The sequence below is a fragment of the Cervus canadensis genome, chromosome 9 (assembly GCF_019320065.1).
Source record: "Cervus canadensis isolate Bull #8, Minnesota chromosome 9, ASM1932006v1, whole genome shotgun sequence".
Taxonomy (NCBI): domain Eukaryota; kingdom Metazoa; phylum Chordata; class Mammalia; order Artiodactyla; family Cervidae; genus Cervus; species Cervus canadensis.
This window is the reverse complement of record NC_057394.1, coordinates 59,725,956-59,749,453: the sequence shown is the minus strand read 5'-3', so window position 1 is coordinate 59,749,453 and position 23,498 is coordinate 59,725,956. Positions and strand designations below refer to the sequence as shown.

At 37.9% G+C, this 23,498-nt stretch overlaps 1 protein-coding gene across 1 annotated transcript in view; it reads left to right on the top strand.

Moving 5' to 3' along the window:
• The window catches only part of SUGT1 (SGT1 homolog, MIS12 kinetochore complex assembly cochaperone), a 42,913-nt gene extending 23,211 nt beyond the window's left edge, over positions 1-19,702 (top strand). The window contains exons 11-13 of the mRNA XM_043478351.1: positions 6,710-6,800; positions 10,822-11,003; positions 19,577-19,702. Coding sequence (XP_043334286.1) covers positions 6,710-6,800; positions 10,822-11,003; positions 19,577-19,678 — 375 coding nt within the window. The 3' untranslated portion in view covers positions 19,679-19,702. The remainder of the gene's footprint in view (positions 1-6,709; positions 6,801-10,821; positions 11,004-19,576) is intronic.
• Positions 19,703-23,498: the final 3,796 nt, after the last annotated feature.

Below are 23,498 nucleotides of genomic sequence, written 5' to 3'. Positions count from 1 at the left end.
CTCAAGAGGCTTCTTCAGCACCACAGTTCGAAAACATGAGTTTTTCGGTGCTCAGCTTCTTTATGGTCCAACTTTCACATCCATGTATGACCACTGGAAAAACCATAGTTTTAACTATATGGACCTTTGTCAGCAAAGTGATGTCTTTGCTTTTTAATACTCTTGTCTTGGTTTGTCATAGTTTTTCTTCCAAGGACCAAGCATCATTTAATTTCATGGCTGCAGTCACCATCTGCAGTGATTTTGGAGCCCAAGAAAATAAAGTCTGTCACTCCTTCCACTTTTTCCCCATCTATTTACCTTGCAGTGATGGGACCAGATGCCATGATCTTAGTTCTTGAATGCTGATGTTTTTGGTTTTTTTTCTTTTTAATTAATTAATTTTAATTGGAGGCTAATTACTTTACAATATTGTGGTGGGTTTTGCCATACATTGACATGAACCCGCCAGAGGTGTACATGTGTTCCCCATCTTGAACCCCCCCGCCCCATCCCATCCCTCAAGGTCATCCCAGTGCACCAGCCCTGAGCACCCTGTTGCATGCGTCAAACCTGGACTGGCGATCTGTTTCACATATGGTAATGTACATGTTTCAGGGCTGTTCTCTCAGATCATCCCACCCTCACTTTCTCCCACAGAGTCCAAAAGTGTGTCCTTTATGTCTGTATCTCTTGCTGTTTCGCATATAGGGTCATTGTTACTATCTTTCTAAATTCCATATATATGCGTTAATATACTGTATTTGATGTTAAGCCAGCGTTTTCACTCCTCTTTTACCCTCATCAAGAGGCTCTTTAGTTCTTCACTTTCTTAATAGGTAGACCTTATTATTCCCATTTTACCAAGAAACTAGGCCTCAGTGAGATTTGTCATACATCCAGCAAGTGACACCTGTTTGACTCTTCTCTTTCAGAATTACACTAGCTAATTTTGACTTGTTCACAACTTCTGCTTATTTGGCTCCCTCATCTCTAAAATATGGATGGTTTTTCCTTGTAACAGGGCTTTTCTGTTGCGTGAGATATATAAAGCACTTATTACATGGGGCATGTAATAAGTGCTCAATAAGTATTGCTGCTGTTATTTAATTTTCATTATTTAGATTTTTATTCAGGTTGTAAAATCAGTAAATGCACATCATAGAAAATTTGGAAAAATATTAGGGAGCTGAGAAAGTAATGCCTCATTACTGATGACATTTTGGCATACGTCCTTCCAGATAATTAGGTATTTCCCAAAACTTAGGTCTGTCGCTCACAGAATGGACACTGGAACTTTTTGTTCATAGGAGTGTCTCTTCTGATTGACTTCTTCAGGAAGAACCGAGGTGGTGAGGGGCCCTCGGCACCAGCTCAGCGCCCTGCTCTAAGTAGGCGCTCAGTACTCATCTGAGCTGTGCTGTTACAACATTGGGAACGGTCATGCATGCATTACCATCCTTTGCATTAAAAACATTACAAAACGATTTGGGAATAAAAATAAAGACGGGAGATGTGCATTCTGGCCTCTGGGAGACTGAGCTCTTCTAAGCGTTTTGATACGAAGTTAAATGTGCAAAGAGCTGAGTGAGAGAACCTTGGGAAAGCTGCGTTGTAAAGATCAGGGAACACTGATGACTGCATCTTTGAAACAGATGGTTCTCAAAAGTTTGCCAAAAAAAAAGTTGACCAGTAAGCTGCACAGCTCTTGTCTCTGGTAAAGATTCCTTCACCATTAATCTGTTGTAGTAAGTAAAGACTCATCTTTATTTAAGAAGATGGTGTCTGGATGCTGTAACCCTTTAGACGTAATGGCTTTTCTTTAAATCTAAAGTTCCTTTCATTGGAAAAAATTAAATTTTCTGCTGTGCAAAGGAGAGCTTAGAAATGGGTAGTAGTACACATGATATTGAACACTGACAACCCAGCACACGGGGATTCTTACTAGTAGTCTGTGAATCCTGCTTGGGACCTTGTGGCACATTGAAAGCCTTCTCTGTGCCTGTGAGAGCTGCATTCACGCAGATCATCAAAGTTTTAAGTTATCTTTAAATTACTTTTGACTTAAATGAAAATAGAATGGCTGATTAATAGTCCCAGTAAAAATATCTGAAGTTGGACTGGTGGCATTTCAAAAAGTATCTATCAGAATCACTTTTAACAGCATATGTAAGCACTGAAAGTGAAGTAGATATAAAAAGGATTTCACAGAAAATTAGTCTCTCCCCTTTTGCCTTTTAAGAAAGCCGCTTTAAATGCTTTATTCTGTGCATTTCTTTTAATGAATGGAGTAAGTATAATTTCGAGTTCAGGTCAGCTTGTCTCAGTTGAAGTAGGTTGTTACTTAGAGCTCTGACTTTGACTTTATAAAGGCCTTTTTGTTCATAATGCACAATTACTCAGGTTGTAGTGGCTTTCAGAGATGCCAGTGCTAGTGTGTGCTGCTATTCAGGTGAAGCGAGGGACTTTTTATAGACAGTTCCTAGTGCAGGAAAACGTGGTGTGAGCATAGGGTGCCTGTGGCTGAAGTTAGTTAAGGAGACTGGTGATGTACGCATTGCTTGTGAAGTCGTCATTTCTAGGTAAGTTGAAAATTAAAGGAGCAAGATGCAGTTTTAAATTCTGGTATATTAATAGTCCTTTTCAGTAATTATTTTTGTGTCATTGCTGACTTGGATTTCTGTCCCTTTTGGATAAAGATCCCAACAGTGACAACTGAAAATGACCAGAGTGCTCATATTGTGTATGAGAAAATATTGGTAGTATTTTGCTTTATAAAAGTTAAGTCATAGTTCACTTTACAGAATTCTGGAGATCCTTTTAAATGTTTGTTTTTATTCATGTATAATTTAAATATGTATGTTACATTTAAAAGACTGATCTTTTGGCTTCTTTTCCAGTGAGATTTGTTTCATGTTGTCTCTAGTGAAAACATTTTTTGTTACATTTCTGGGCACCTTAAGAAAATACTCAGACCACACCCCTTTCACAGCCGTTACTTCATATCTGACTGAAAATACTGGTAGATTTCTGTTAGTGTTTTGTTAAAGTATTTTAAAATGAAGATTTTAAAGATTTTTCTTCCTAAACTATTTTGGTAGAAAGATTACCAGCAATTGCTAACTTAAATGATTCATGTTCATCAAATAGATCAAAGAACCAAAGTGGACATAATAGGCTTGTCTTTTGGGTTTTTTCCTACTTAAAAAAGTCATAATTATTTTCTTAGGAAAAACATTGGAATATAAAATTCTAACTTGAGTCTTAAAACTATTTGGATAATGGTTATTACTGTGTTTACCAGCACTATAAATGCTGATTTTTGCTGGGCTAAAATTGGGGCTGAGAGCATTATTTGAATAAAGAGAACATAAGGTGATGTAAGTGCTCTGTGAGTGTATGTTAGGGCTAACATAGTGCTCTGTGAGTATATACTAGGTAGATTCTAGGGGGACCAGCCTTGATTAGAGAGTAAAAGATGCTTTTAGGATGCTTTTAACGTTTCATTGTAATAAGCGGCCTTAGTTTAGCACTCAGAAGCTCTTTCATAGTCTCTTACACCTTTTTTTTCCATCTGTATTTTTCACTGCTTTAACGAAAATCCTGGACTTGAGGCAAACCTGGTCTTCTCTTCACTGCCTGATAACACTGTCCTTTCACACCTCAGGGCTCCAGTTTTAGGCAGTTCACTTTGCATCTGGAGACCCTTTCCATCACTGCAAATGCTCCTGCCTCTCACAGCCCTCAAGGTGCCTGGAAACCTTCCTGTTCACAGCCAGTGTGATCTCTCCTGAGTGTTTAGAACAATTATTTGCCTTTCTTCAAGTGCTTCACATACTACTGAGTGGTCAGGGATGTTCCTTTAATATGTAAAAAAATCCCTCACATTCCTGAAGACTATACCTTGCTCACAGTAGATGTTGGATGATTATTGAACCAATGATTGTAAAAATGTTACCATTACTTGTGTTATCAAAGCAGGTCCATTTACCCAATGCACAGTAAGCCGAACATTAAGACACTGATATTTGCAAAAGAAAGAGTTTATTCATGAGGCAGCTGAATGAACAGACAGGAGAACAACAAGAAAAAATCTTACATCTGCCTTTCCAGAGGCAACAGACTCGGGATATTTATGGGATAAAGAAGCAAGGTGGTCTGAGGGGTGGGGGAAGGATGATACAGTGAAGTCACTGGTGTGCTGCACAGGCATATCCGAGTTTCTTCATGAGATGCATGTTCAGAAAATGGTATTAGCATGAACTGAGGGTGACATTTTTTGGCCCTCTGAGGTCAAACACTCATGGAGGCCCAGGTGAATGGTCAGTGGTCTTGTCCAGTTTTAACTGGGCACGACTAGCTCTATGTTCCAGAAAAAGTTACCATTACTGTTGTGTGTTAGTCACTCAGTCATGTCTGACTCTTCACAACCCCATGGACTGTAGCCCCCCTCAGGCTCCTCTGTCCATGGGGCTTCTCCAGGCAGGAATACTGGAGTGGGTTCCTATGCCCTCTTTCAGGGGATCTTCCCAGCCCAGGGGTTGAACCCCAGTCTCCTGCATTTACCGTCTGCAAAAGTAATCGTGGTTTTGAATTGTTGAACTTTGCCATTTGATATTAGAATACCTCCTTAAGTGAATGTGGATATGTTATACATCATTTTAATGCACATTTCTTGCTTAATTTTTATTTTTGCTAATGACTTATTACTTGCTGTTTATATTTATTTTAGACTAGGGAAAAGATGTTAGATAAAAAGAAAAATTTGAGCAGTTATCTTACTTGAGTTCAAAATGGGTCATAAAGCTGCAGAGACAACCCAACAACTCATTTGGCCCAGGAACTGCTAATGAACATACATTGAAGCTGATCCTCTTACAGCTACGTGAGAAGTTGCTGAAGAACTCAGTGTCGACCATTCTGTGGTCGTTTGGCATTTGAAGCAAATTGGAAAGGTGAAAAAACTGGATAAGTGGGTGCCTCATAAGCTGATTGCAAATCAAAAAATCATTGAAGTGACATCTTCCCTTATGCTTTGCAACAACAGTGAACCATTTCTCAGTGGATTGGGACGGATGGAAAGTAGATTTTGTACAACTGGCGATGACCAGCTCAGTGGTTGGACCAAGAAGCAGCTCCAAAGCACTTCCCAAAGCTAAACTTGCACCAGAAAAGGTTATGGTCACTTTTTGGTGGTCTGCTGCCTGTCTCACTGACTACAGCTTTCTGAAGCCATTGCATCTGAGAAGTATGCTCAGCAGATCAATGAGATGCACCAAAAACTGCAGTGCCTGCAGCTGGCCTTGCTCAACAGAAAAGGCCCAGTTCGTCTCCATGGCAGTGCCCAACTGCACATTGACAACCAGCACTTCAAAAGTTAAACGAATTGGGCTGTGAAGTTTTGTGTCATCTGCCGTATTCACCTGACTGCTCACCAGTGGACTGCCACTTCTTCAAGGATCTCAACAGCTTTTTGCAGGAAAAATGCTTCCACAACTAGCAGGAGGCAGAACATGCTTTCAAGAGTTTGTTGGATCCCGAATCACTGGTTTTTACGCTACAGGAATAAACAAACTTATTTCTCGTTGGCAAAAATGTGTTGATTGTAATGGTTCCTATTTTGATTGGTAAAAGATGTGTTTGAACCTAGTTATAATGATTTAAAATTCATGGTCCAAAACTGCAGTTACTTTTTCACCAGTGGGTCACTAATATAATGACCCGTACATCAGAGGTGTTTTACGTAGTGGGTGCTTAAAGGTGTCTTCAGGCTGCACACAACTTGGAGGGTATGCAATTTGCAAGAACAATTAGAGTGACTTTAGTCAATAAAGGCAAGTTACAGGATGTTATTATTATTAAGCAAGTTATAATGTAAGGGATCTAACTGATGACTTCCCTTAGTTTTACTTGTTCTGATAAGTAAGAAAAACTCTGAAGTGTTTCACTCTGAAACAGGTTTTTCTACTCTGAAACAGGTTAATGTACACACATACGTAGTAACTCCTTTAGAACAGTTTCTCAGTGGTGGGCACTGTTAACATTTGGGGCTGGATAATTCTTTGTTGTGGGTGTTACCCTGTGTGTTGTAGGATATTTATATTTAGTAGCACCCCTTGCCTTGCCTTAGGAGCTTCCCAGGTTGCTCAGTGGTCTTAAAAAAAAAAAGTCCACCTTCAAATGCTGGAGATGCAGCAGACACCACTTCGACCCCTGGGTGGGGAAGATCCCCTGGAGGAGGAACTGGCAACCCACTGCAGTATTCTTGCTAGGAAAAGCCCACAGATGGAGGAGCCTGGTGGGCTACAGTCCGTGGGGTCGCAAAGAGTCGGACAGGACTGAGCAACTGAGCAGATATACACACAGCCTCTCCTCACCTGTGCCTCGGTTGTGATGACCCAACAGTGTCTCCAGACAGAGCCAAATATCCGCTTGGGGACAAAATCACCCTGGTTGAGAACACTGCTTTAAAAGAAGAAAAGCATGTGGGTTTCAAGGCTCTTACTTGTAGTTTATAGTGTGTATGTACATTGTTTTTGAAGGTGGCTTTTAAGTAGAAACAAAGTAATTGTTTCAGAGTTCTCCAAATTTAGCTTTGTAATTTTGCTTTGGAAACAAGGACACTATTAATTCTTATAAAACATTGATAACGAAAGGAAATTGCTCTTTTTTTTGGACTGTTCTGTGTCTTTTACATTTAATAATTGATTTTGTTTGGTGTTTCCTCCAGATTGAAATTAAAATGAAAAAGCCAGAGGCTGTCAGATGGGAAAAGCTAGAGGGGCAAGGAGATGTGCCTAACCCCAAACCATTCATAGCAGGTTTGTTTTCTGGCCTTGATGAGCTTTAGATTCATATTGTGTTATATAGTTGAAATTAAATAGTGATGAGTATTCTTTCTCCTTTAATTATTTATGTTCTTAAGATAAAATACATGGAGTATAATAAGGTTGCTCTGTAATGAATACAAAATATTTCTTAATGCTAGTTCTAACTTCTTAAACTCCATAAGAATACAAATGAATGGCATCAAACCCCAGAGGGAATTGGAATTGATTGTTTACTATGTCAGTTTGTGACACTGGCTGGGGGTTGTTTTTGTGCGTTGGCCTTTTCTATTTTTTTATGTGTAACAGTTTTACTCTGCTGATACATTTCCTACTCATCCTTTCTTCCCTCTTACTTATGCTTTTGTTTCTTGCATATAGTCAACTCTAATTTCCTGGAATTTCAGAGCTTCCCAGAGAAAAGTACCTAGCACATTTCACTATGTTTCTAAGAGGTGGAGGCCTAAGGCAAGCCTGCGAGTAGAGTAGAAAACAAGGGTTGATTGCTTAATCCTTTAAGGAAAAGACTCTTTTATGTTGGGGTCAATTTTAAGCATAGGCAGTAGACAGGTGTTTTTCTAACACAATGATTAATCTGTGGGACACACTTAGACCTACAGTCTAAGACTGTATTTTATAGCAATGACCTCATTAATGAATGGAGAGAGATTACCTTTTGATTAGAGATAATGCTCTGATTTGATGACTAAAATGAGGTAACTTTGTTTCAACTACTTTTTGATTTTTCACTGCTTTCTTCTGTAATATAAAATACCCTTTCATTGTGGCACCTTGTAGAAAATGCCAACTTTGCCAGTAGAGCATTCATCTTTAAATTTTATTTTGAAATAATTTTAGGTTCTAATAGAAGTTACAAAAATAATAGAGTTCCCATGTACCCTTCACCCAGTTTCCCTGCATGATACTGTCATAGCTAACCTACAGCATAATTAGCAGAGCCAGGAGATTTACACTCACAGATAATTTTTAGGAATTGAAATACTTCAGGTTGGTATATAAGCTGTTTATTAAGCTGCTGTGTTCTCCTTTATGTGAAAGATTTGGTAAAGATGTTATGTACTTCTCTTGGGGCTGACTCCCAGAGAATTTTGGATTGAGATTTATGTATAGCTTATATATAGCTTAAAGCATTTTTTTAAAGAAATATTTTAAATGTAGTATCTCACCTAGTTCTAGCAGCAGCCCTGTATAGTAAGTGACCTAATATTGTTCCTCCTATCATGGGCTCAGAAAGGTCAAACAGCTTGCCTGAGATTACCCAGCGGTTTTCATTGTGTAGAACTAAATGCAGGTCTTCAGAGTCCGGGCCTGGTTCTTCTACCCCATGTGTGATGCTGCCTGCTGCTACGTTTTCTAACAGTGGGAAGTCTCTGCTGACATGAGCAGCTTTGCAATTATTTGATGTTAGAGTGAATAAGCAAGAAGCTAGGTTACCTGTCCCTCAGTAGTTCATCTGTCATCCACAGGTGTTAATGTTTTTCTGAGATTAAAGGTTTTTTTGGTGTTATAGTTACAAACTCTTTTTAAACTCAGTGCCTTGGATATTCAAGATGGTATTCCTTCTGACCAGTTTTATTTTTTCTAAGGGGTTAATGTGCTTGTCAGATTGTTTGACAAGCTGGAGACTGCAGATAAGGGCAAGTTGTTAACCTATCTGTGCCAGCTTTCTTATCTCTGAAATGGAGATGAGAACTGTGGTCCCATCTGGCAAATCAGCATTAGGATTAATTAAACCCGTGTGTCCTAGGTTCTTAATTTACCATTGGCATGCATGTTTTGTTTTCTTGGCTCCTAGTGAAAATGTACAAAAGATAGAGATTACTGGTAGAGGACAGGTGGATAGAATTTGGAAAACAGTTTGCTTGCCCTGTATAAAACTGATGTGTTGTCATTTTGTTTTGTTAGGGATTGGGTGGTGAGATGAGCAGGGAGAGAGGTGAAGAGAAAGGATGGAAAACAGAGTGAACAATTAGTTTCTCAACTATTTTGAGAAAGGGGATATATAGAGAAGCAATAGTGGGAGAGGGACAGAGAGAGTAGTGTTAATGTGTCCTAATTCATAGGGAAATTTTGAATCAGGTTTTTTTTTTAAGCTATTTAGCTGTACCATCCAGTGTATAGCTGCAAACCACCTATACCTATTGACCACTTGGAATATGACTCATCTGGATTGTGATGTGCTCTGAATGTAAAATACATACCAGATTTTAGACTTAGTGTGAAAAAATATATATAAAATATATTAATATTTTTATATTGATTTCATGTTGAACTGATACTATTTTGGATGTGTTAGGCTAAATAAGACATTTTTAGAATGTATTTCACCTGATTGTTTTTAGACTATTAGAAATTTTAGAATTATATTTGTGACTTACATTTGTGGCTTATGTTATATTTCCATTGAATAATGAACAGAACTGCTCTTACAGTTCTTAGGTAATCTGGTTAGTTTCTTTTAAACTATTTGTGTGTCAAGATCTTGACTCCCTTGGTCTTTGGGGCAGCTTTGGCAGTGCCCTGAATCTCCCTGGGCTGGTTACCTCTCTGGCTGCAAGCAGCCTCTGTTTAATCCCAATGTGCCCTCCAAGTAATAATATTTCCTGTGTGCATGTGATGTGGGCATTGACCTCTGGATCATCATGTAGTATTTTTCAACATTCAAGAATTCTTTATTGTTTTCTCCTTTTGAAGTAATCTGATATTTTTAATGTGGTGAGAGGATGGAGTCTTAACTCAGATGGCATGGCAGTGTCAAATGGCAAGTTATTGTTTTCAGTTTAATTTCACTCTGAAAGATATATGTACCTCAGGAGAAGCTATATATATACATACACACCACACACACACACATATCATCTTACATATTTTTGGCTTTGCTGGGTCTTTGTTGCCACACAGGCTCTTCTCTAGTTGTGGCAAGTGGGGGCTGCTCTCCAGTTGTGGTACGCAAGCTTCGTCTCTTGGGGAGCGCTGGCTCTAGAGTGGGCAGGCTTCAGTAGCTGAGGTGCATGGGCTTAGTAGTTGCAGCTCCCGGGCTCTAGATCACTGGCTCAGTAATTGTGGCACACAGATTTAGTTGCTCCGTGGCATGTGGTATCTTCTCAGACCAGGGATCGAAGCACGGTGTCTCCTGCATTGACAGGTGTATTCTTTACCACTGAGCCACCAGGGAAGCCCTAGAAGCTGTATTTTTTAACATCTGTTAAAGCTTTTTTTAGAAAAAGTTTGTTAATGAAGCATCTGTTTTAAAAAGTCAGTATTTTTAGAATTGTTGGTATGATCTTTGCACCTTTTCTGTAAACATCAGAGTTCCTGTATATGGGCTTCCCTAGTGTCCAGTGAGTGATGAAAAATCTGCCTGCCAGTGCAGAGTGCACGAGTTTGATCCCTCATCTGGGAAGCTTCCACATACTGTGGGGCAGCTAAGCCTGTGTGCTCAACTGCGGAGCCAGCGCCTAGAGCCCGTGGATAGCAACCCCTGAGCCTTTGTGCCACGACTACTGAAGCCACATGCCCGGAGCCCGCGCTCAGGAGCAAAAGAAGACACTGCGTGAGAAGCCTGCACGCGGCAAGGGTAGCCCCCAGGCGCCGCAGTTAGAGAAAGCCTGCCGCAGTGAAGACCCAGCACAGTCAGAAATAAATAAAATAAGTGGCTCTTAAAAGAAAAGGTTCTGTGTGTTTCTCACCCAGTTTCTCCTATTATTAACATGTAGGGTTTCTTTGTTAATCTAGTTTTGCATAATGTACCAGAAGTTTACACTGTGAGTTATTTTGCTCAAAAGAAATTTCCAGATTTTATGTTATGCTTACCGATTCAGTTTTTAGAGGTTTAAATGTTAATTCATTTGTATATCAGAAAGACATTTATTACAAGCATGAAACTCAATGACTTAAACTGTTTGCTGAGATGTATACACCATGGTCACAAAATTACCTATGCTTGACATAATCGACATATGTTGATTAATCACTTCTTTTTTTTATTCCATAGATGTAAAAAACCTATATCCATCATCATCTCATTATACAAGAAATTGGGATAAATTGGTTGGTGAGATCAAAGAAGAAGAAAAGAATGAGAAGTTGGAGGGAGATGCAGCTTTAAACAAATTATTTCAGCAGATCTATTCAGATGGCTCTGATGAAGTGAAACGTGCCATGAACAAATCATTTGTAAGAACATAAACTTTAAGAAAATCTATTACGGTAGTAAATTTCAGAAATTAAAAATATAAGTAAAGAGGTCAGATTGTATGTACTGTAGTTGGGAGACCATTTTAAATGGGCTTTGTCTGACCATTTCTTCTTGCTCAAAACTTAATTATTGAGAAAGTTGGGAACTTGTGGAGGAGGTGAGAAACAAATGGTGTAGTCCACATAAATTTTTTCATCAGGGAGTTAGAACTTGAAAGACTTGAGATACCAAGGTTAGAGTGGGTGATAGGAGTTAATTCTAGTCAGATTCATCACAATAGCTGAGTGAGCTTCCAGTGTTTTCCATCTAGTAGCATATGTAATCTCAGTGTCAGAGGAATATAGAAGGGAGACTTCCAGAAGAGTGTTGGGCAAGTAGTAGGTGCACATTGATTATCCACTGGTTTGTTAATAATTTCTCTGTTAGTTAAGAAAATTCAGGCTTTTTGCCAGGGCATGAATACCACCTAAATTAGGCCTCAGTTCTGAGATTTTAGTGACAAGTCATCACTGTGGAACCCTGTAGATTTTGCTTGAAGCTGTAATCATTTGGCTTTTACCTGTAGCTCTGGAAATGTCACGATCTTCTTTTAAGGCATTTATTTTTACAATAGAAAAAGTTAATATTTAATAATTAATACATCGGTAATAAGTGTGTTTGAGGCTCAGATATTCCATATCAAGTTACCATGTGGTTAACTGATCATGACTGTGCTTTTCACTATTGCTTTAAAATTTTTTTATATTAAACTTTTTACATTGAGATAATTGTAGCTTCACATACAGTTGGAGAAAGTAATACAAGAGATGCCTTACATCTTTTACAGATTTCCCCAGTGGAAACATCTTGCAGAAATAATATTACAGCCATGATGTTGACAGTTAAGATAGAGAACATTTCTGTTGCCACAGGATTCCCTCATTGTTGTCATCTTATACCCATGTTCACACCCTTCTTTCCTACCCGTCCTTAGCCCATGGGAGCCACTAATCTGGCGAGTTTGTCAGATACGAAGTTTGCAAATATTTTCTCCCAGTCTGTAGCTTGTCTTTTTCTTTTCTTAACAGTCTTTAGCGGAACTGAAGTATAATTTTGATGAAGTCCAGTGTATCAATTTTTGTTTTATGGATCATGGTTTTGGTGTCAAGTTCTAAGAACTCTTTTCTTAGTTCTAGAGCTCAAAGATTTTCTTTTGTGTTCCTTTTTTAAAAAAAATATATTTACTTATTTGGCTGTGCGGGTTCTTAGCTGCTGATCTTTGTCGCATCCTGCAACATCTCGTTGCAGTACGCGGACTCTCTAACGGGTGTGCGGGCTTCAGTAGTTGCAGCCCACAGACTTAGTTGCTCTGTGGCATGTGGGATCTTAGTTCCTTGACCAGGGATCGAACCCACATCCCCTGCATTGCAAGGCAGACTTTCAACCCCTGAACCACCATGGGCCTGCGTTCTTTCTTTTAATAAAAGTTTTTCTTACTTACTACATCATAGTCCATGATCCATTTTGAGTTAATTGTTATATGAAGTATGAGATGCAGGTTAAGCTTCTTTTTTTTTTTTTGACCTATATGTGTTCAGTTGCACCAGCACCATTTGTTGAAATGGCTGTCTTTCCATCCTTGAATTGCCTTTCATCTTTCTCAAAAATCAGTTGAGCATATTAGCACTGAGTCTGTTTCTGGGGTCCCTTTTCCATTGTTCTGAGTGTCTGTTGCTCTTTTAGTACCGCAGTCTAAGTTACTGATGCTATTGTAAGTCTTAAAATTGGACTGATTTATTACCCCTACTTTATTTTTCATTTTCAAAATTGTTTCATATATTTCAGTTCCTTTGCCTTTCTGTAAATTTTAGAATAGTTTGTCTAACGTGGAAAAAGTCCTGTTAGGAATTACATTGAGCTGTATACCAGTTTGGAGAAATTGACATCTTTACTGTGCCGAATCTTCCAGCTTCATTCATTTAGATCTCTGGTTTCTTTCATCATTGTTGTGCACTTTTCAGCATTTACATCCAGTATGCGTTTTACTAGATACACCAAAGTATTTGGTTCTTTCTTTGAGTGATTGTCAGTGGTATTATATATTTAATTTTCTTATCCACATGTTTGTTGCTAGTATCTAGAAATACAGGGTTGTTTTTTTTTAAATGTTTATCTTGTCTTCTGTGACCTTATTGAACTCAGTGGTTCTGGGAGATTTTTTTGGTAGATCCCTTGTGATTTTCTGTGTAGACAGTCTTCAAATGGGGACAATTTAATTTCGCAGTTAATCTCCTTTTATTGCTATACTGATTGACTAGACCTCCCATTATTATGTTGAATAAGATTAGTGAGAGTAGACAGCCATGCCATGTTCCCCATCTAAAGGGAAAAACTATTCAGTCTTTCACTATTAAGTATCATGTTAGCTGTAGGTTTTTGTAGCTGCTTATCAAGTTAAGAAAGTTTTGCTCTGTTTGTTTTCCTGAGTTTTTTTATCATGAATGGCTGTTGAATTGTGAAATGTTTTTTCTGCTTTGAATCAGTATACTTAGGTAGGTTTTTTTTCCTTTAACTTGTTTAAGTAGTGATTTTATATGATTAATATGATTATTTTCTTCATGGAACTAACTTTGCACCCCTGGGATATACCCCACTTGATCAGTGTATAATTCTTTTTGTAGTATATTATTCAGTTCTGTTTTCAAATGTTTTAAGCATTTTTGTATCTATATTTATGAGGGATATTGTCTGTACTTTTTTTGGTGCCATTCTTTTCTGGTTTTGGTATCAGGGTAATACTTCATAGAATGAATAGGAAAGTGCTCAGTCCTCTTTTTTGAGGGTAATGGATTTGTAGAATGAGTGATAATTTGTCTTTAAAGATTCTTTAAACCAATGAAGCCATCTAGGCCTTGATACTTCTTTTTTGGGGAGGTTTTAAATTATAAATTTCATTATCCTGATAGCTTATAGGACTGTTCAGGTTATCTATTTCACATTGAGTGACTTGTGGTAGTTTGTTTTTGAGGGATTGGTCTGTTTTGTTTAAGTTGTTAGTTGGTATGATTTACTTCTTACCTTTTTGACGTCTGCAGGGTCTGTAGTGATAACCCATTTCATTCCTGTGATAATAATTTGTCTTTTCTCTCTCTTTTTTTCTTTGTCTTGCTAGGGTTTGTCAATTTTACTGACTTCCTCCCCCTCTTTTTTTTTTTGGTTCCCCCAAAGAATCATCTTTTTTGTTGATCTTAAAGTTTTCCTGTTTTTTTGTTCTAAATTTCATTTCTTTCTGCTTTTAATTATTTTCTTCCTTATGCTTGGTTTGGGTTTATTTTGCTGTTCTTTTTTTTAATAGGTTCTTCAGATGTGTGCTTAGATTACTGATTCAACCCCTTCATTTCTTTTTTCTATTATATATGTTTATGCTATGTATTTCCCTCTCAGGAATTTTAGCTGTCTCCTATAAATTTTTATTTTATATTTTCATTTTTATTCAGTTCAATATGTATTTTTATTTCACTTGAGATTTCTTATTGTAAGTATATATTCCACTTGAATGTATATTCTGCTCTTGTTGAATGGAGTCTTCTATAGATGTCAGTTAAATCCTGTTGATTGATACTCTTACTGAATTTTTTTTAAATATTCTGAGTTGATTTTCTTTCTTACTTTCTATTCATTGTTGAGAGAGGGTCTTCAGCTATAATCATGGATTTATTGATTTCATATTTAAGTTTTGTGAGTTTTTGCTTCACATATTTTGCAGCTCTGTTTAGTTCATATGTGTTTAGGATTGTTATATTTTCATGGTAGATTGCTTTTTTATCATACAATGTCATTCTCTAGCTCTGGTAATTTTTTTGCTAATATTAATATAGCTGATTATATCTTTAATTTTTGCATGATATTTCCTGTTCCATCCCTTTACTTTCAGTCTGCCTAAGTCATACTTTTTTAAATTTTAGTTTTTACAAATTTTATTGGAGTATAGTTGATTTGCAGTGTTACATTAATTTCAGGTTTACAGCAAAGTGATTCAGTTATATATACACACACACACACACACACATTCATTCTTTTTCAGATTCCTAAGTCATATTTAAAGTATCATTTAGACAGCATGTATTCATGTCATGTTTTTTTTAATTTACTCTGCTGCTACTGCTGCTAATTTGCTTCAGTCGTGTCTGACTTTGCGACCCCATGGACAGCAACCCACCAGGCTCCTCTGTCCACGGAATTCTCTAAGCAAAAATACTAGAGTGGGTTGCCATTTCCTTCTCCTAATTTACTCTACCAATCTCTTTTAATTGATGCATTCGGACCACTTAAATTCAATTATTGATACATTAGGACTTATGTCTTCTATTTGTTCTGTATTTCTGTTTTTGTTTTTCCTGTTTTCCTGTGAGTCCATGGCCATTTTTTAGAATTTCATCTTGATTTATGTAGTATTTTTCAGTGTATTTTCTTTGTATAGCATTTTAATGGTAGCTCTAGATTTTATATTAGCTATATTATACTTAGTCTACTGGTATCATTTTTTGAAACTGAGTGACATTTAGAAATGTTACCTCTCTTTATGTACTTTTACCTTTTCTCATTTATAATTTCTTAAATATTTCTTCTGCATACATTTAGAATCACATCATAAAGTGTAGTAATTTAGAAAACTTAAAAGAGGACAAGCAAGTTCTCTTGTATTTCCCTGTCTTGTGGCCTTTCTTCTTTACTGTGTTTCAAGGTTCCAGTTTCTACTGTTTCTTTTCTGTCTAGAGAGGTTCCTTAAGGCATTCTTTCAGAGTAGATCTGTCCATGACAAATTCTCTGTATTGGCAAGGATTTCTTTGGGTTTATACTGATTGGGATTTGCTCAGTTTCTTGCAACTGTAGATTTATGTTTTTTGCCACTTTTAGGATATTTTCATTCATTGTATCATTGAGTACCTTTTCAAACCTGCCTTCTGTTTTCTTCTTCCTGGAACCTGATGACACAAATATTGGATAGTTTGTTACAGTACTGCATATTCCTGAGACTCTTCATTTTGTCTCTTTTCTCTCTGTCATTCAGATTTATATAGGTTCGTTTTCCAGTTCAACTATTTTCTCTATTCTGCTCTTGAGCCCGTTCACCGATCTTTTTATTTCAAGTGTATTTTTCAATTCTAAAACTTTCATTTGGTTCTTCCTTATATCTTTCTTTACTGAGGTTTCTATTTTTTTTCATTTGTTTCAAGCTAGTTCATAATTCTTGTTGAAACATTTTTACCCTGACTGCTTTAAAAGTACGTCAGATAATTTTAACTTCTCTGTCATCTCTGTTGTCATCTATTGGTTGTCTTCTCTTTTTAAACATATAATCTGAAATCTTTCTGATTCTTGGTGTTTTTCATCAGTGCCAAGTGGTACATAGTTGAAACCTGGACATTTTCATGTTGTGAAACTGTAGATCTTATTTAAACCTTCCTTCTGAAGTAGCTTTCTCTGACGACCACTCTGATAAAGGAAGGGAAGTCACTACTTCACTATTGCCAGGTGGAGGTAGAAATCCACGTATCCCACTCTGCCTCTGTAGACACCCCAGGGCCACTCCTTGTCACTGCTGGAAATAGGCAGCTGTTCAACTGCCCAGGTGGTTTCCACTGAGCCTGGTCAACAGAGGAGGCCAGTTCATGGTACCATAGCATGGATCGAAGTCTAGGCTCTTCACGGCGCTGGCCTGGGTGGAGATGGACCACAGTCTTCACTGTGGTTTTGACTGGAGTGATTACTGTCTAAAAGGTTTCTGTTTTCCTGTTAGTCTTTGTCCTTTGGCTAGAGAAAGTAGCCTTTTGTTGGATTTTTTGGTCATACCCTTTGGCATTTCCAGCTTCTTCAGTTCCAACTCTTGAAAAAATAAGGCAAAAGCAAACCCAAAGAACTCACCACTGTGTTGTCCCTTGGGTCTCAGGGTCCCTGGCTGATTTGTTTTCTTACATTTGTTATTTAAATGACATGCAAGGCTTTTAGTTGTACTTAGTGGAAAGAATAGGAAAAAGTATATTTACTTAATGCCTCCTAAAGGAGAAAGCAGTTCCCTAGCCCCCCACACACACTCTGTGGTTTGTGGGATCTTAGTTTCCTAGCAAGGGATCAAACCTATGCCCCCTGAAGTGGAAGTGTGGAGTCTTAACCACTGGGCCCCCAGGTGATTCCCAGAAATTAGTTTAAATATTGACTTTCTAAGAGCTTGCTAGACAAAATAGTGTGTAAAATTTCAAAGATACGGAATCTGTGTCCGTTTTCATATAGAAGCTTTGCTCATTGTAATTGAACTATACACATTCATAAATAAGCCTTCTGTCTGGCAACATTGATTTGGAACATAGTAAGGACTTGGCTTCTGTCCTTGTGGGAATACCGGCATACCTTGGAGAACTGTGGATTTAATTCTAGACTGCCATTTTAAATCAAATCTTGCAATAAAGTGAGTCATACTTTTTGGTTTTCTAGTTTGTATGAGAGTTACATTTACACTATGCTGTAGTCTGTTGAGTATGTAATAACATGTCTGAAAAACAGTCCATGTATCTTAATTTTAAAATATTTTATTGCTAAAATATGCTAACTTTATCATATGAGTCTTCAGCAAGTCGTAGTTTTTGCAGGAGTAACATCAGAGATCACTGGTCACAGATTCTTGTAACAAATATAGTAACAGTGGAAAAGTTTGAAATAGAGGAGAATTATCAGAATGTGACAGAAACATGGAATGAGCTCACACTGCTGGAAAAGTGACTTAGTAGACTCACTTGATGCAGGGTTGCCCCAAACCTTCCAATTGTAAAAAATGCAGTATCTACAAAGCGCAGTAAAGGGAAGCACAATTAAACAAGGTCCGCCTGTACAAAGAAGCGAACTGTGTCTCTTCTGTGATCTCAGTCTGGTTGGGCAAGAAGACCAGGGGTACAGAGTAAATCAGGGGAGTGCTCAGGTGCACTGCAGTCCATAGGAAGAAAGGGGAAGATAAATGTCATCAGCAAACATGATCAGGTTATAAATTAAATCTGCTTTTTTCAGTTCTCTTAGGAGTAATTTATTACATAGACATTGTCCGATTTTATTCAGTATTTTATTTGAAGCCTACTATGTGCCAGGCTACTGCATTTAAGTATTGGTAAAATATGTATGGTATGTATGGTAAAGTATTGATCTAGCATTTGAATATTGGTAATACATATGGTAAAAAAAATGTATGCTAAAGTATTGATCTAGCATATGTAAGTATTGGTAAAATATGCTCCTTGCCTTTTAGAAACTCTCAGCTTTAGTTTGAAGCCAGGGGTGGGAAGCAGGTTTAAGAAAGCAGATCCTTACAGTTTTAACTGTAAGTTAAATGTAAGTGTGATGTCATCCAGTTTATATTAATGGTAATCTTGCTCACCCAGTAGACAGATCTTACAAGAGGAAGTAGCTAGAGTCCTAAATAGGGTCAAAGAATGCCACAGAGAGATGTTGCCCTGTCAAGTTTGGAGGATAACTGAAGACATAAAAAGAAGCAGGATGGAGAAGAGCATCCCACGCAGAGGAACCCAGGGGAAGGAGCTTGGCAGAGAGTGTGGGGCATTGGCATTGTTCTGAGGCTCCAGTGTAATGGTAGCATGTATAACTATATATTCACCAATAACACAAGTTGGTTATTTTTAAATGTTTAGATTTTTAACACCTTACTTGCTGTGATCCAAGTCAGTGATTTTTTTTTTTATTGTGTAAAGATTACAAATGGTAGTGGTGCTTAGTCACTTAAGTCATGTCCAACTCTTTTGTGACCCCAAACACTGTAGCCCGCCAGGCTCCTCTGTCCATGGGATTTCCCAGGCAAGAATGCTGAAATGAATTGCCATTTCCTCCTCCAGGGGATCTTCCTAGCCCAGGGATTGAACCTGCGTCTCCTGCATTGGCAGGCAGGTTCTTTATCACTGAGCCCCTTTGGGAAGCTCCAAGATAGCAGTATTTAGAGCTTTATTTTTTTTTAGTGTATTTATGAATATGCTAGGATTGTTGGTAGCTGTTATATTCACTGGGTAGTAAATAGATGGCAGATTCTTCCCTGAGACACTGTATCTGTATGTGTATGTACCTTGATTCAAAAATAATTCCAGGGTACACCTGCATGTTTTGACATAGAAGGTTAAGAGACTCCTAGAGTTCTGTCCAACCAGAAGGAGTTTGCCTTGCAAAGTCTTTATTAAGCTCCACAAAAGAGATTATATCATCATTTTCCTTGGGAGCCAGTTTCATCTGAACGTAGTTTTTCCATATATACCTCTCTGCTGATCAGCAGGGAGACATGGTATTTTATATGGCAGTGTCTGTGGACATGGTCCTTCAACATAACTAGAGTTTCCTTTTCAGATTTTTGCAAAGTATAGTAACTCACCTGGAAAGTGTAACGTTAAATTAAAATATTGTGTTGTGTGTGTTGAGCCAAACGAAGCTTGTGTTTGGTGCTCTGTGCTTGGAACATTTTTTGAAAAATAATTGTTTGGATTATATGATCCAAGAATTAATCTATTTTTATTTCTTATTGCAGATGGAGTCTGGTGGTACAGTTTTGAGTACCAACTGGTCTGATGTAGGTAAAAGGAAAGTTGAAATCAATCCTCCTGATGATATGGAATGGAAAAAGTACTAAATAAATTAATTTGTTACCACTGTATTGCGTGTATTCACCTAACGCCCATTGTGTATTAATATTGCATTCTTGAATTTTGAACACTGAGTACATCTTTTCAAACATTATACCTCTTTACCTCTTTGTGCTTTAGAAATTATTTTCCTTCAAGTGTTCTAAAAGTCTAATGAAGAATGAAGATCATATTTTATCACTTTTGTCCTTAAGGATTTCGGATATGCTGAAATGGAATGAAGTATCATTTGCTACTAGACAGATTATTTCTACCTAGTAGTGGGAGTGGAGAAACCATTAATGGTTATATCTTGGGTTATTGCCTTATTTTTGATGCAGTATTCTATTAATAACTTATTAGATGTGGTAACTTTGGGTGAGCATAAATTTCTCAATTTCAGTGTTAGATCGTTTGCTTTCAAAAACTGCTTTTGAATGGAGTTGTAAATAGAATTTTTCTATGAAAAAGTTTGATTTATTTACCTTTTTCTTAAGTTTTTAATGAAAACTTTGAGAAATTATTTATCACAAGGAAATTCCCATTTGATTATTTTTATGAGAAATATTTGTAACTGCACTGAGAATTTTGGTCCTTACCTTTCAAATTCCTGTGTAAAACATTGACACCTGAGTTTTCTATTCTGTAAATTAACTATGTTGAAGTCTAATCTGTAAAGCTGGGTCACACAGTAATTTAGAAGAGCCTAACTCCACTTCTTGCTGCTTTTGCCACAGCAGGATTCCTGAAATTACAGCACTGGTGGCGTGATTTGATTTTTGTGTTTTTTTCTTTATTAGAAAATCTCTCTTCTCACAGCCCCATGATTACTTTTGGTGGTTTAGGGCAGCTGTTGAGAGAGTAAATTAAATATGTATATATTTAGTATGTATTCTGTTTCTAGAATAAATAGATACCATGGGAATACAAAAACCAAAAGACATGATCATTAACTTCAAAGACTTTATAATCTAGCAGAGAGAGAAAATTAACATGCATGAAGGAATTGTGGAATGGTTGAATGGTGAACTTACTATAAATAGAGGTTTGAGATAGAAAAAGTGTTCTATGATTAAAATTCTTGACAGTCTGAGCTGTTGCAAAGCAGAGGCCATGGATGACCTGTAGGCCTGATCGGTTTTCCCATTGTAGTTTCAGAACCAGAGTGCCCTCGAGGTTGGTGTCTGTTAGGTCTCACTGACGTTTTGTGGCAAAGCAGTACTGTGTACCCTCACAGCAGAGGATGGGGTACATGGGAGGCAGATTAGCCATCATGTCCAAAGAGAGTGGGGACTGAGTCTTTTGATTTGAATCATTGGACGTGATGTGTAGGAGAGTTCTTGAGGAGAGAGAGTTGGGGTGATTCCTGACTATGCTTCAACCTGCTGTCCCTGCTTGTTTATGCGCGCCTCAGTTTTCACTTGTCCTGCCCCCTTTGAGTTAGGGGCTACTTTTTTTTTTTGCTCTTGAACATTGAAAGAAAAGGCAACGTGAAGTTCTTGCATGTATGAATTTCTAAGATTTTCTGCTTGGGAAACAAGGCAGTGATCATGCTTTCTCAGTACCATTAGTCCTCAAGGGGCTCTCGTTACAGTTAGTAAGTCAAAGGCCTGCAGCACTACCCCAGAGACAAGACTCCTGGCTCCAGCAAGTCCCTACCACCCATTAGCTTTAAAATCCTTAACAGGCTTACAGCCTTCCTATGTCTTAGGTCCTTTATCTGTAAATAATCTGTAGGGTCTTAAAGTTTAATTAAAAGTCCATGATTCTAAGTAAGGAGGCATTTTTGCCTTTTGAAAGCAGCTTCTTTTTTAGGAATGACACTGTTATAACAGAAGGCAGGGTTTTGAAAAGGTTCTAGTACTATTAATAGTTGTGCTTGCATTTTAAAGGATGTATTATCTAAAGTTTGTTTATCTGTTGCCTAACGATGTGGGATTCAGGATTTTGCTGAGCCACATGGCGTTCCTAATATACATGACTCTGTTACACAATGCCTAGTCTAAATACAGTAGGTTTATGAGTGAAGAAGGGAATTTTAAGAAGTGGTTTGGATGGCTTGCCTTAAAGTAACAGGCTAAAGTACTGCTTCTCTTTTACCATTCTGTGAAATGAAAATTTATGACTCCAGTAAGTTAAAAAACTTCATTTGAGCCTCTTAACTTACTGTCTAGTATCACAACTTGGGTATTACTTGGTCCCACTTTGTTTCTAGACTCCGGTTTTCTTCCTCCCTGCCTGCCCCCTCCCCTCCTTCCTGGGTCATGGCTGTGCAACCTGGACTCCTAACCACCCAGCCACCAGGAAACTCCGGCTCTCCCATTTTCAGTTCCCAGATCTCCACTCCTGCTCTAGTTCTCCTTTTGTTTCTTCAGAACGTACGTTTTTTTCCTCTTAGCATTTGTTTTCTTTTTTGAGGTTTAGTCTTGGAGTACGTTTTTTCCCTTACATTCTCTCTCTTTGTGTGTGTGTGTGTGTGTGTGTGGCTTCAGTCGTGTCCAGCTCTTTGCAACTCTGTGTGTGTGTGTGTGTGTGTATGTGTCTTCAGTCGTGTCCAACTCTTTGCGACCCTGGGAGTACGTTTTTTCCCTTACATTCTCTCTCGTGTGTGTGTGTGTGTGTGTGTGTGGCTTCAGTCGTGTCCAACTCTCTGTGACCCTGGGAGTACGTTTTTTCCCTTACATTCTCTCTCTTCTGTGTGTGTGTGTGTGTGTGTGTGTGTGTGTGTGTGTGTGGCTTCAGTCGTGTCCAACTCTTTGCGACCCTGTGGGCTGTAGCCCACCGGGCTCCTCTGTCCATGGGATTCTCCAGGTTGCCAATCCCTTCTCCAGGGGATCTTCCCGACCCAGGGATTGAGCCTGCATCTCTTACGTGGCAGGCAGGTTCTTTACCACTAGTGCCACCTGGGAAGCCCCTCTCTTTTGCCAATTTCTGCAATTATTTGCACTTTGATGACTTCCCAGAATTTTACTGTTTTCAAAGAATCTTGAATGGGATAATCTGCTTCTTTAAATTTTGCTATAAAGTAATCTCTTTAGATGGCTATACTAACAGATTTGAAACATCAGAGTCAGTTTTGGTAATTTGCTGTCATGTGTCCTAACCATTCGGAGTTACTAACTAGCAAGTTCAGTCTTTAACAAAGGCAGTTAGTGACTGCTTTAATAACCTGGTTTCTATATCTTTATTTGGAGTGAAGAAAAAGATTGGTTTGTACTAATAACTATTATAGTTTCACCTGACCCCAGCATTTTCATTCCTTTGATTTGCAGTGTTCACTAACTGCAAAGCATCGATTCACCATTACTGTTGTCTTCCTGAGTCTGGAAAAACTTGTATGTTCTTAGCAGGTTAACTATATAGGATAAGGAAGAAAATAATTGACCTGTCCTAAATAAATTGTTCAGATAAATTTCAAGTGAACATTTAAAATGAAGCTATGTCACTATGCTATTATGAATAGTTTAGATAGATATTTTAATTCAATACTGAAATACTTTTTTGCTCTCCTTTCCTATTTTACCTTTCTCTCCTTCCCAGTTTTCTACACGTCAGATTAGGTCATTGCTCTGAGAGAGACATCACTGACCCAGAGCAGTGTTGCCTATGAAACGACCTTCTGGTCTGCCCAGTGAACTTTCATTGTACGGAGACCTTCGCCGTCCAAATTAGAGTGCGTGTTTCTGACTTGTCTCTTACATTTCCAAAACAGGTGAACATTTCTGGGTGTTTTGTGTGTGTGTTTGTTTGTTACTTGAGCTACTTTTTTTGGTACCAGCTAGGTATAAAAAGTTTACCTTTACACTCTTGCCTGCTATTTTAGCCCCA